Source organism: Melanerpes formicivorus, unplaced genomic scaffold (assembly GCF_026170545.1).
Source record: "Melanerpes formicivorus ecotype bairdi unplaced genomic scaffold, bMelFor1.0.p_v2 SCAF_9, whole genome shotgun sequence".
In the NCBI taxonomy this organism is placed as follows: Eukaryota; Metazoa; Chordata; class Aves; order Piciformes; family Picidae; genus Melanerpes; species Melanerpes formicivorus.
Window position 1 is genome coordinate 2,660,234 of NW_027142361.1, and position 13,369 is coordinate 2,673,602.

At 38.5% G+C, this 13,369-nt stretch overlaps 1 protein-coding gene across 1 annotated transcript in view; it reads right to left on the reverse strand.

Annotated features, from left to right (window-relative positions):
* BMP5 (bone morphogenetic protein 5) overlaps positions 1 to 13,369 on the reverse strand; it is a 105,386-nt gene that overhangs the window by 29,263 nt on the left and 62,754 nt on the right. The window contains exon 3 of the mRNA XM_068142963.1: positions 11,249 to 11,397. Within this exon, the coding sequence (XP_067999064.1) occupies positions 11,249 to 11,397 (149 nt within the window). The remainder of the gene's footprint in view (positions 1 to 11,248; positions 11,398 to 13,369) is intronic.

Sequence of the window (13,369 nt, forward strand, 5' to 3'; positions counted from 1 at the left end):
TGTAACAAATGTATTAATTCAGCTCAGACTTCCTTCTTCTGGCAGCCTTTTTGCAGTAAAAAGAGAAATTAGAAGTTCCAGCCAAATACCATACCTTGAACTGACCCACTTCTATACATAAACACTTTTACAACATGTTTATTCAGGTGTAGCACTTTAAATTGGTTTAAGATGTTTCCAGTGACAGAGAACCCAGCAAAGGCAGGAGAAGAACTGAGAAAGTTAGTAATTATGGAGCAAAGTAATTGGCAACATATTCTGAACAATTTTGATAATTACTTTTTTGACTGCAAAGGAAAAATATATTTGTTGAAGCTTCTGATTTCATTTTAAATGGCTTTTTAAAAGTCCTGTGTTTCTTTAATTCGCCTTTTCATGTGTTTGAGTTTCTATTAAATAATTCAGTAACATTAGTTTCTATATGTTCCAATCTTCTGTTGCAAGTCAGATATGAAAAACTGTACAGACTATTTTCTATTATTGCAACATGGACAAACTAGTCTCCTAACACAAAGTTCCAAGTTTCCCCTCATTTCTACAGGGAATATTTTTGCTATTTTTCTTTATTTTGTGTTCCAATATCTTTCAGAATTTTAATTTTATCTGTAGAAGATTAATACCTTACTGGTGGACATTTTAAGAATACTATTAGATTTATATACTGAGGGCTGTAAAGATATGTGGAGCTTTTCTGAATTTAAATCTAGAGTCTCTGAATTTACAATGGTGGATATTGTGTGTGAATCAAAATATCCTTCAAAACAATGTGAACTCCCTTTAAAATAACATTTAATATTATTAAGTTTCCTCTGGGTTTCCTTTAGACTTCAGCAATAAGATGGCTATTAAGATTCCACAAGTTAAGGCTTGCTTGGTTATTCAAGGTATAGAGATATACTATGAAAATTAATCCTGTAACCCACAGCCTTTTTAAATACAGAAACAGCTCATGTGACTTTATTCCTTTATTTGCTTGATCTTTTAAGCCGCCAGCATGAGTTTTCAGGACTCATTTGTTCAATTCATGGATGGTATATGCACTGGATTTGCTTCTAGTGCAGTGAATAGGAAAACTTTTATTGACTTCTGTGTGTTCGTCATTAAACCTTTTTTCTCTTGGTTTATCATACATCTTAGCTTAAGTGCAGCTTTCAGAAAATGAGGACAAAGCTTTCAGAAAATGAAGACAAAGCAATCAAAATATACACTGCCCTTGAGATGCTATATTTCTTCCAAGGAGGATCTCTGAACTATTTGGTTTGGAAATTCAAACCACATATGCTGTCTCCATTTTAGTTTGAGAAAGAGAGAAAGAGAGATAGGAAGGGAGGGAGGGAGGGAGGGAGGGAGGAAGGAAGGAAGGAAGGAAGGAAGGAAGGAAGGAAGGAAGGAAGGAAGGAAGGAAGGAAGGAAGGAAGGAAGGAAGGAAGGAAGGAAGGAAGGAAGGAAGGAAGGAAGGAAGGAAGGAAGGAAGGAAGGAAGGAAGGAAGGAAGGAAGGAGGGAAGGAAGGAGGGGGGGAGGGTGGGTACATGTGGGAGATTTCCTTCAGTCTAAAAACACAAAGCTATGTCCCTTCCTGAACAGAAGGTATTTCAAAGTACCCTGCTTCTGAACTGCACCAAGATTTCTACTACTGCTGTAGTAGAAGTCTGTAGCCCTCACCTTTGTCTGTAACATGGATTTCAGAATGCAGTAAGAAAAATCTTACCCTTATCTGAATTGGCCTTTGTAGCAAAAAACTTTCACAGACTTTATTTATAGTACACTGATTTAGTCTATGATTTCTTGTAAGCATTTACAAAACTCTTGGTTTCAGTGACAACTGGAAATTCAGCTCTCTAGCACACAGTTGTTCCATACTGTTGTGTTAGAGAAATATTTTCTAAAATCAGCTGAATTACTCGGGCTGACCTGTTCAAACTACACCTTCCTTCAGAACTTCATGCACATGAAACTGGTAAAACCAAAAGAGCAAGGTGTGTGTCTCTGCTTTTTTTTTTTTTATTTTTTAAGCATCTCTGAACAAGAATTTAATTCTGAACAATTGGGTTGGTTTTAACTTTCCATCATATCTTTAATTCTGAGGAAAAAAAATAAATAAAAGAAAAATATAAGAAACTGATAGAAATCAGCAATCATATAATTAAGTTAATTAATACCTGCTTCACTGAACCTAGCCACTGCAATTTCCCCTGCACCTAAAAAAAGAGAAATAAACATAATGGATTTACTCTGTGCAGGGGCAGTCCAAAGCCTTTGTATACCTCACATTCTGGCATATGCTTCACTGTCCTGTTATCCTAATTTATTCTATGTTCATACTGACAGCTATGTTTGAAGACTAAGACTTAAAGCATTATGCTCCAAATCTGCTGAACTCCTTAGTCCTTATTCATATAATTTTGAGTCTTTGGCAAGATGCATTTGTTTGACTTGGCATTTAAACTTATTTTTGGCTTTCATTCTTTTTGATAGTAAAGTGCCCCTAGCAGTTGACATAAAAGCAAGTAGGGAAGTGATGGTTTGACTGACTGAGCTGAATTAATATTATTTGCCTTTTCACAGTCTGTCCCCTAATAATAATAGAATCGCTGCTGCAGAAATTCCTGTGAAGTTCAGTTTATGTAAATGTCCCAACTTGACAATCCTGATGATTTTTTCAGTCACAAAGTAAGAATAGCACTCGGAACGATAACTGTGGGGCTATTTTCTGTGTCACTATGTCCACTCTTCCACTGTCACTTGCTGTGATATCATACAAATTTTTTCAAGAACTGTTCAAGGTCTATCTTAAAAGTTCATTTTCCTGCTCAGCTGCTCCAAATGGAAATGTAAGACCCCTTTGAGCTTTCAATAGCAATCTATCTCACAGATCTGACCTGGAGATATTGCCTTGTTTTTCATACCATTCAGAAAGCTGACTATTTCTGAGATCATCAGTGTGGATGCCAACAACAGTGGTAAGATTTGTGACTTGGCTGTCTCTCGTCTGGCAGTATATATTTTATGTAAGGCATTGAGCAGACACTAATTTTGCAAGAGCTTTCAGCCATTATGCATCTTGGCCAGATTTACACTGGCAAAACAGAACAATGAGTGTTTCCAAGGTCCATAATTTTGTCCTGAGTCATCGAACTGCAGCAAACCACTCATATTGTTATGAAAAACAACCACTTATTTACTTTCAAAAATGTTCTACAAGCCACAAAACACATTTTACAGATTAACTACTACTGCTAGGTCACAGTAGTTATTTTGGTTAGAATTTTATATATTTATAGATGTGAAAACTTTAGTGATGCTGAGAGCTCATTTCTGGATTGCTGGAAAAAAATAATTTCCAATGTCACACCTATGGTTTCCTTCTCAAGGAGACTGATATCTGAAATAAAGATTGTGAAAGGCTTTTTGGAGAAAGACCCTGAGCATACAAGGTCAAATAACATCTAATATTTGAGCAAAGAATCTTCCTGAGGCTTTGAGTCTAAGAGTTTGCAAAATAATTTTCAAAATTAGACAGAAATTTGTATGGTTTCTCATGCCTGAGCAGTGCTTTTGTGAACAATGGGATTTCACAGAAACAAAAGAATTGAGGTAGAGTTTGGCTACCAAAGCTTAAATTAAGACTTATTAAAAATGGAGAAGGGGAAACCTAACAACATGATATGGTTGTCTCTTAGCTGTGTTGGCGGGGAAGACAGAGAGGACTCGCACCCGGTTCCAGGGGAGGACCGGCGGGCTGTCATAGGGATGCTTGGGCATAGGGCCTGCGAGGAACCGCACCCGGCAAAGACCGGCGGGCTGTCACAGGGACGCCTGGGCATAGGGCCTGCGGGGGAGAAGCGGACACCGGCAAGAAAGGCAGCGAAGCATAGGGCGCGCAGACGTCGGTGAATATGGACAAAGAGGTAGCGCTCTCCTTATTTCATTGCTTTTTAGAAAAGCATAAGGCGGAGATCTCGCCCAAAGTAATTCCTGGGGTTTTGGCCCATGGATCCGCTTTAGGGTATTTCCCTAGCGGAGATAGTTATTTTGATGAAACTTGTTGGAGAGAGTACGGGACCAAGTTGTGGGACTTGGTAATAGATAGTGATAAAACTGCTATCAAGCTGCAAAAGCCGTGGCGAGAATGCATAGACTGTATTAAAAAATATAAGTTAGAACAGCAAATGGCTGCTGCAGTTACAGTGAATTTGTCAGGACGAGATGCAACCCCAGTCCTATCTGAGTTGCAGCCGAACGATGTATTTGAAAAGTATCGACCGATCGACCGGGGCCGCCCCCAATACATCTTGCGGTGACCACACCACGTTTGCCAGCCGCCACCACTGCCGTTTCGCCTCAAGCAGAGAAAAAGCCAAAAAAGGGCAGCAAAACCTGTGCCTCAGTGTGTTCTATCCCGTTCATCAACATCTTCCTCTGACATCGCCAGCAAGGGCTCAGATTCGGAAGATTCAAACAGCGCCGACTTTGCTTTACAGCCCCTCTTAGAAAAAATGGAGCGCTTGGAGGCTCGCGGTTACGGCATTCCTACGACCACACCCCTCCCGCGACCCCCAATGGCCCCCACGGGCACCGACGGCTCCGGCCGAGGCCGCACCGACAGCTTCGACGACACCAGCAGCACCGACCGTAGCGGTGGCCCCGGTGGCTCGCACCAGTGCCCCCCCCCCCCAGCGGCTCCAGCTGCGCTACACCACCCACCCCCTCCCCCCCCCAGCGGTTTCTGGTACGACTAGTCTACCAAAGCTCTGTTCTGATTTAAAGCAACAGTGCTAATTTCATCATTTCTGATTGTAATGTCTTTCAGAGTTTTGTTATTTAGAGTTTTGCTAAGTTTTCCTAGTAAGCATAATGAATGGCAAGCATTTGGTATTTACAGGTATTTAGTACATAGTAATTGCAGTAAGGTGTATGTACTTAGTAATGACTTCACATTGTAAGATTTTCTTTTAGTTCAAACCTTCTTAGTTGTGTGCCTAGGCATTTCAAAGGAGCTCTATGTAATATAGTTAAGGTTTGTAGTAAATAGGTATTCATTTTTAAAAGTATTCCTTTGCTAATGTGCAGAAGAATCAAGACTATGAGGAAACCGCATTTCCCATGAAGTCAAACATCGATCACAATAACTGTTATGATAATCTGGGATAAAAAGCATCAATCAGAAGAATGTAACACAGCATCATGTGAATTAGGACTGAATATTATGGTTGGTTGATTGTTGTGTGATTAGAGAAAATGTTCATAGGGACTTATATGTTATCTCACCAGTTTGCTATAATTTTACACACCTAGAGGGAAAATCAAAACTCATAACAACACAACATGCATTTTCATTTTCGGTTGAAAACATCAACAAACAAATAAATAAATAAATTAAAAAAAAAAAAAAGGGAAAGAGAATACCCCATAGCAAAAAAAAGTGTTTTAATGGTACCAATAAGAGATTAGTGTTACTAGGATGAGCAAAAACACATTATTATGTGTAATTTTATATTGGGCAAAGCAATGAAGCTCTTTTGCTCTTGCTGTTTGCCTGCAAGTTTTCTGTCTGTGAAGCTAGAGCCTGGCCAGATCTACCTTTACAGATTAAAGAAATCTTGCTACCATTAAACAATTTATGATTTTTGACCATCCTAGAGAAAATAAAGATGCAACATACCCCTGAAGCAGATTGTAAGAGACAGTGCTAAGGATTGCATTTGTGTCTTAGTTTCTGTGTGCAATGCATACAGGCATAATCAAGTCTTCTCTGTCAATAAGAGGCGTGAAATGTAAAGATTGGAACTACTAAGATCTAAGTTCTTCTTTACAATGTCTGTTATCTTTGACCATGTATTATGCCAGCTCTGTTAGAACATTCTAACTAGTTCAACTTAAGCTTTGTGCCTTGTATGGGTAACATGGACCAACATGACAGGCAATAACGAATTTTGTTTGAGCTTACAAACTGGGTGAACCTTGTCAGACATGTTTAATAGGGATACCCAGATTTGATGTAAATATGTTTGTTAATTATAGTAGTAATAATTTTAGTAATGAGAGTGAAGTGGCAAATTGTAGTGCATTATTGATTAAGGGACTGACTCAGCAGTTACTGTATGATCCTGAAGAACTGTGACTGTTGGGCTCACAACAAGTTGGCAATGCGTCAGCTAACCATAGTCACACATGTATGATATTTGGAGCAAAGTTTCAAGGACAGCAGGGCTTTTGAGCAAATGTTGGCACAATGGGGTACAATACCGCTTGAGATAACAAATAGTTCTGAAGGATGTTACCACTCAGGTGTTGGAATAGTTATTGTTAGATCAGAACTCATTGAAACATGTGTTACTGCAAAATCATGCTGCAATTAATTTTTGTTGTTAGCTCAAGGGCATGGATGTGAAGATTTTGATGGAATGTGTTGTTTTAACCTGTCAGATCATAGAGTGTCAATACATGCTGAGATTAAGTGACTAAAGAATCATACGCATGCTGTTACAATTGTAAAAAGTCCCTTGAATGATTGGTTAAGATCAATTCTTGGGAATGTGTCACAGTGGGTTATACAATTGATAAAAGAAGCTTTAAGGTTTTTAGGTATTATTGTACTAATTTTGATTATTGTTAAACTTGTTTATAATTGTATTATGCAAAGTATTCAAAGGATAACCTCCAAGGCCTTACTTGCACAAAAGAAAAACGGGGGAATTGTTGGGGTTTGGTTTAAGCAAGAGGGGACATGAGTCCCAGGAACACCTGTGCAATTCAGGCCTTGAAGGATTCTCTGTTGATAATATAGCAATGGAGTAGGAGCTGTGGGGAAGTGCTGATTGCTTTGGTATGCTGAGGTCAAGCTGCCCCTGAGAAGAGGCAAGCAAGATATGGAGGAGGCAAGATCTGGGAAAAAGAGCAATTAGACTGAGTAGAAAAATTCCAGAGTAGTGAAAACAATGATGTAACCTTTTAGAGAGAAACCAATAGTATGTGTTAAATTAGAATAGAATTAACTATGCATAAGATAAGACTATAAATAATGAAGTGTGGAACAATAAAGTTGGATGATTACTATCACTCATATTGAGTGCTGTCGTCCCTGTCTCCATTCTCGTCAACTAATCAAGGTGAACTCACTCCTGATATTTTGCCTTGTAAATACCAGATCCATCAAAAAACTTAAGTGTAATAATCTTGCATCATCCTTCAGAGTACCTGACAGTTAACATGGTCATGTAAGCTAGTTGTCAAGGTTGACTGGGAACTACAGGATGAGACTGATAACATTTAATGTTGTAAAGGTGAGGCTGAGGCCAATGTAAAGTATTCAGCCAACTACCCGAAGAAGCCAGAGTGCAGCCACAGGTTCCTATGTGTTGAAAGCAATCCAGCCATCCTATGTGATACAATGAATGTGTCCATGCTGCCTCTATGAAGGCTTTGTTGGAGCAAGGAATCTTGGAAAGCCCAGGTTGAAAGGAGAGGCTAAGAGAGAAGAACCTCACCAAAACTTCCTGCAGCACATAGGATTAGGAGACAAACCCCTTTCCATTATACCCAAATCTGTGATGGAGAGAGCATTGGCTAGTCAAGGCTTCACTTGGATCAAGGAGCCTATTTCTTTTTGGTTTCCCTTTTCTCTGAGGGAAAAAAAACCCAAAGAAATAAAAAAAAAAACCCAACAACAAAAAAACCCAGCAAACTGAAGCCATTTGGTAACAGAAATCACCTTAGTTAGCTTGGACTTTTTCAAGTCAGCACTGTTTTCTTCCCCTCTGATGTGCAGGCTGATGGAAAACACTGAGAGCTGTAGTAAACTAAGAAAAGACACAGAACTACATGGTGGAATACTAGGATATTGGGTGCTGTGTATTTGGAACCTGCTTTATACCATGGATCATCAACAGTCATGACTGCACATTATTCCCCTCTCCCATTTTCTGTAGACAGCATTAGGTTCCCTTCAGCAGTGATATAAACAGCAGAAGGAATATTCTTGCAGCTATTTATACTCCTTCAGGAAAAGTGATGTTCAAACTGATGCTAACTTCCAACTATAAAGATGTTAAATGTTTAATACAAATGTGCTGATTCACTGGAACATGTTTTAAGTCTTAGGAGATGTGGTATATATACAGCAAAAGTGTTGCATGGAGATTTTTGAATTGTTTCTGCATCTGCATTGATTTTATGCTGCAATTCATCACACACACACACACACTTCCACCAGTGTGAAAATGATCACCTGTCATTTTAAACACCATGGAGAGTTTTGGTGTCAAAAGGATAGAAGTAGCCAAAAGGGGATGCTGCAGAATGTTGAGGAGACATTAAAAAAGAGAATAAAAAAACCTGATCCTTAATTTACCAGAGCCTCAGGGAAAGAGTGCATTATATGTTGACAGCTTCCACATGTGTCATGCAAACCTTTTATTCTTACTGTTCAAAATAAAATGTTCCATTAAGACAAAAAGTCTACATTTCATGCAAAAATGAGATGTATGATACCAAATACTGTCTTAAAGAAAAAAATAAAAAATACTCCAATGTCATGTGGCTTTTTGTACTTTTTCAGCATTTTCAAAGGGGGAAAAGTATGAATTACAACAACCAGACATTCTTCCATAGCTATTTTTATCACACTGTTATATTTAGTTACTTTTAAAATTATTATTATTAATGTAGACATTATTATTATTTATGCAACATCTTCAAAGGTCACTGAAGAAATATATCTACACAAGTAGCTGCCTAAAAAGTCACTGAAGTAAGAAAGTGTACTCTTAGTGGATATAACAATGTAGTAGCACCTCAGTGTCTTAGTCATTATTAGCACCCGATTTTAAAGGTGCTGTGTGAATAAACATGAAGATTAATACGTGTTTATTGACTTGATTATCCAAGGCCTCTGCGCAGCATCTGAATACCTCAAAAAGATCCTCTGACCTAACAGAATCCCATTTAGCTTAATGGTCTGTTGAAATAGGTCGACAAACCAGGTCTTATCATGTGTCTCCAGTTATGCGGGCAGTTCTCTTCTACCCCACATAAACACAATGAACAGCTGAAGGCATGGAGAAATGTGCTTCAGACCTGTACAAACTGAAATTCACTTGAGCCAAGAGAAGTTTTTTTCAGCTGATTTGAACCAGTCTCTGAGCTTTCATAGAAAATTGGTTGGAGGGAAGGTGGGTGGGGTTCTCTGGGTTACAAACTGAGTCCACTGCATACTGAGTCATGTATAAAAATTCATGTTCCATCTGTACACAAACGTGTCATTCAACTGCTGGTGTTTAGAATAGCTTCCAGAGGTAACAGCAACCCAATAAAAATAATCAAAGCCTTAAGAGCAAAATTGTAAGAGCACGAAAGGACGGTTTTCCTTACACTAAGATGAAGTGGTATGGCACAGGTCTTCCCTGTAGTTTTGAAAACTTTAGTCCCTAGAAGGGCATTCTTCTTGCATGAATAAACTGAAAAGGGAAAAGAAAGTGAGGGAAGATGGGATTTCCCTCTTAACTCGAGCAGCTGTGTAGAGAAATTCAAGTGAGGTGCAGAGGTAAATCTGCTTGTGGCTTTGGAATTTAAAATAGAAAATTATTTGTTATGTTTCTGATTATGGAACTAGGATTGGGAAAATGTTTAAATAAACTATTATTTTACAATTTCTTGAGTGTATTAACCTAAAAGTTTCCTTTTATCCATAAAGCTTCCTTGCTGTTTACTAAATGGATATAATTTTAAGGCTAGAGCAAGCAAACCACTGGTTCCAGGTTTCTTAATGAATGCCTTTCATGGATATATTATTTTCCAAAATTTCTGTATTTGAATCTCCTGGAAAAAAAAAGTCAAGGACAGAGTTTATTCTGGAGTAGAAAAGCTGGCCAGAAGCCAGTCCACCTAATTTGGATGCCTGATGGAGTTGTCACCTCTCCAGATATTTAAGGCCTTAAAAATGGCCTCACAAAACCAGGCTGCCTAACAGAGCCACTCTCCATCAGTCCAAACTCAGGTGTGATGCCTTTGAAGGCTGTCTGAATGCAGCAGCATGGTCTGCTTCACATTGCTACCTCCCTTTTACACTGACCATGTAGGCAATATTAGGTGAAATAGTTGTCTGCTCTCAGCAGCCAAAGAACTTGCTGAAAAGGTATCAGAGGCTTTGTTCACAGCCCAGTGGAGCCTAAGGGAGAATTCAGATAAAAAACAATGAGAAAATGTAGTCAGAACAAAGGAAGAAGAAGGAAAAAAATTAATCCGTACACCAGGGCTTCTTCTGCTACTCATTAACATTATGTCAGCTAAGGTTTAGATTAACTGGCATCATAGATCTCTTGACCTCTGACACGAAAAGCTTCTTGAGTATAAAGAGCTAAATCCAAAAGTTTACTTGTAATGTAGCATGGACTGAGTGAACCATCAAAGAAAAAAGACAGTATATAAGTCTCTCTTTATTAGTTTCTAAAGTCTAAGTAAATAACATTTCTTCTAAAACTAGTATTTTGCATTGAGATGCGTTTTCACTTTTTACTGAAGAGCATAACTGTGAATAATGTAGTAGACAAATAAGTCTGCACTAAAACCACACAGCTCCTGATTGCAGGTTTGATAGTGTTCTTTCTCATTTTCAGCTAACTAAAATGTTTGAGATTTCAAATTGTTCTATGCTTATAAACTCTGAATTGTCACCTGTTATAAAATAAATTTTATATAGATTGTAGATTTACCTCAAGCAACACTTCCAGGACAAGATGTAGGCAGGCAAAGATGCTTATTACGTTATACAGCAAATTTATATAGTCTATCAGAAGGTACGTGTCACATCTTAATTAGTCATTTTCCTACTGGCATGCATGTAATTAAGGCATACAATAGGTCAAAATAATAAAGCAATATTTTAACACATCCGACCAAATTCTGCCTAATTTCTCTCCTTCAGTTACAAGGTGTTTACATTCCCGTCAGAGTCAAAGACAAAACATAGATTTCTCTAATTTGAGCAAAGGCAAGTCTTCCCTATAGCCTTCCAAAGCCATCTGAAAACAACCTCTTCCCACATCTCCCCCTTTCTGTTTTCTAATAGAACAACACTTTTGATTGACCTTTCTAAAATTCTTTGCATACATAGAAGCAAGCAAGTTAAAGTTAACTATATAGCAAAAGCTAAAGTTCTATAACATAGTGTTAAAAAACCCCAACACCCTTTCAGAACAGATTCCTAGGAAGAAGTGGTAAGAGCATTATGATCTACAGTTATGATCTTACCGTCCTCAGTTTCAACACAGAGTTGCAAGCCCAGATTGTTCTGTGGATTAATCACCCAGTGGTTGCTGGTCACAGTAATGTCAAACACAAACCAGCCTACATCAGAAGCTTGAGCCTTTCTTGTGTCTAGCAGGAACAGGTCTGCATCCCTAAGTTAATGGAAAAAAAAGAGAGTTAAGACATTCAAATATTACTGTTTTTTGACCTTAATTTCCTTTATGACAATAGCTTCCTGGAGTCTAAATGAATAATCGTTTGACATATCTTTATCACGTACACAGTACATTATGTGCTGTAGCTAACATGCAATTGTTAACTATAATACAGATATCTCCCCGAGAGGCATTTCTGAAATGAATCTCAGCACATAAAAACTACATCTCTAAGGAAACAGAAAAAAATCAGCTTCCTCATATAAATACACAAAATATATAACAGAGGCTTTGTATAAAGGATTCCTCTTTCAGCACCAGAATGTCTCAGGAAGATAAAATTTTATAAGCCATTCAGCATAAAAGACAAAAAAATGTCAAAATCATGTTCCAATTTTAAGTATAACTCAAAGGCATACTGTTGCTAAATAAATCTATTATTAATAACATATGGCAGCAGCTATATCATATGACAAAACATGAGTAGATGGCAGTCCAGGCAGTTTTATATTAGCACAGATGTTTAGAAAATAAGTCTCTATATCAAAGTAGAAATTATCTATTTATTCATTAATGAAGTTATTGCATTTTAACCCTCAGTTCCCTGGTATATTCTCAAATTTATTCCCATGAAATCTTTCAGTAATTCAGAACGGCTGCTCAAGAGAGTTAGTATAATTGTGTTAATAAATGGTTAGCATGGATTGTTTATTGGTTCTGTTTTCACATATGCCCTGACACAACTGGTTCCTGAATCACATCTGTATTGCAAATAATTTAATATAATGACCTCACTAAAACCAAGATATTTAACTTTCATCAGTTTTGTTTTACATGCTTCTACAAAACAGCATGGGTTACTGAAAACTGGTTTGACCATTTAGCCTTTTAAACTTACATCTATAGTCATAGGAACCTATTTCTTTTCTGACCTAGACAGTAATCAAAACAATATAATCAAACAATTGTAATCAAAACAGACAATACTTTTTTCCTAAGTTTTAGCTGTCCAAATCAACTAAAGACAGACTTGGCTTGCACAGTCATCACAGACTGCATGAATATATGCTTAAAGGGGTAAAACAGAAATAAGCAGCTTTGTATATAAAAAGTGGATTTACAATGGTCCTGCCACTATTTTCTTATGTTGCTTAATTACAACGACATCATAGGACATTACTGTTTTATTTAGACTAAACACTGTAAATGCATCCAAAAGATCTGATACTAAAAAAGAGAATAAACCTTTATTAGAATAAACCTTTATTAGAATAAACCAAACCAGGTTGGAAGAGACCTTCAAGATCATCGTGTCCAACCCATCTACCAATCCAACCCACCCAAACAGCTAGCCCATGGCACCAAGCACCCCATCAAGTCTCCTTCTGAACACCTTCAATGACGGTGACTCCACCACCTCCCCGGGCAGCCCATTCCATAGCGCAATCACTCTTTCTGTATAGAACTTCTTCCTAACATCCAACCTGAACCTCCCCTGGCGCAGCCTGAGACTGTGTCCTCTTGTTCTGGTACTGGGTGCCTGGGAGAAGAGACCATCATCAGCCTGTCTACAACCTCCCTTCAGGTAGTTGTAGACAGTGATAAGGTCACCCCTGAGTCTCCTCCTCTCCAGGCTAAGCAGCCCCAGCTCCCTCAGCCTCTCCTCATAGGGCTTGTGTTCCAAACCCCTCACCAACTTTGTTGCTCTTCTCTGGACTCGTTCCAGCAAGTCAACATCCTTCCTAAACTGAGGGGCCCAGAACTGGACACAGTACTTGAGGTGTGGCCTAACCAGTGCAGTGTACAGGGGCAGAATGACCTCCCTGCTCCTGCTGGCCACACTGTTCTTGATGCAGGCCAAGATGCCATTGGCCCTCTTGGCTGCCTGGGCACACTGCAGGCTCATGTTCAGCCTACCATCAACCAGCACCCCCAGGTCCCTCTCTGCCTGGCTGCTCTCTAGCCACTC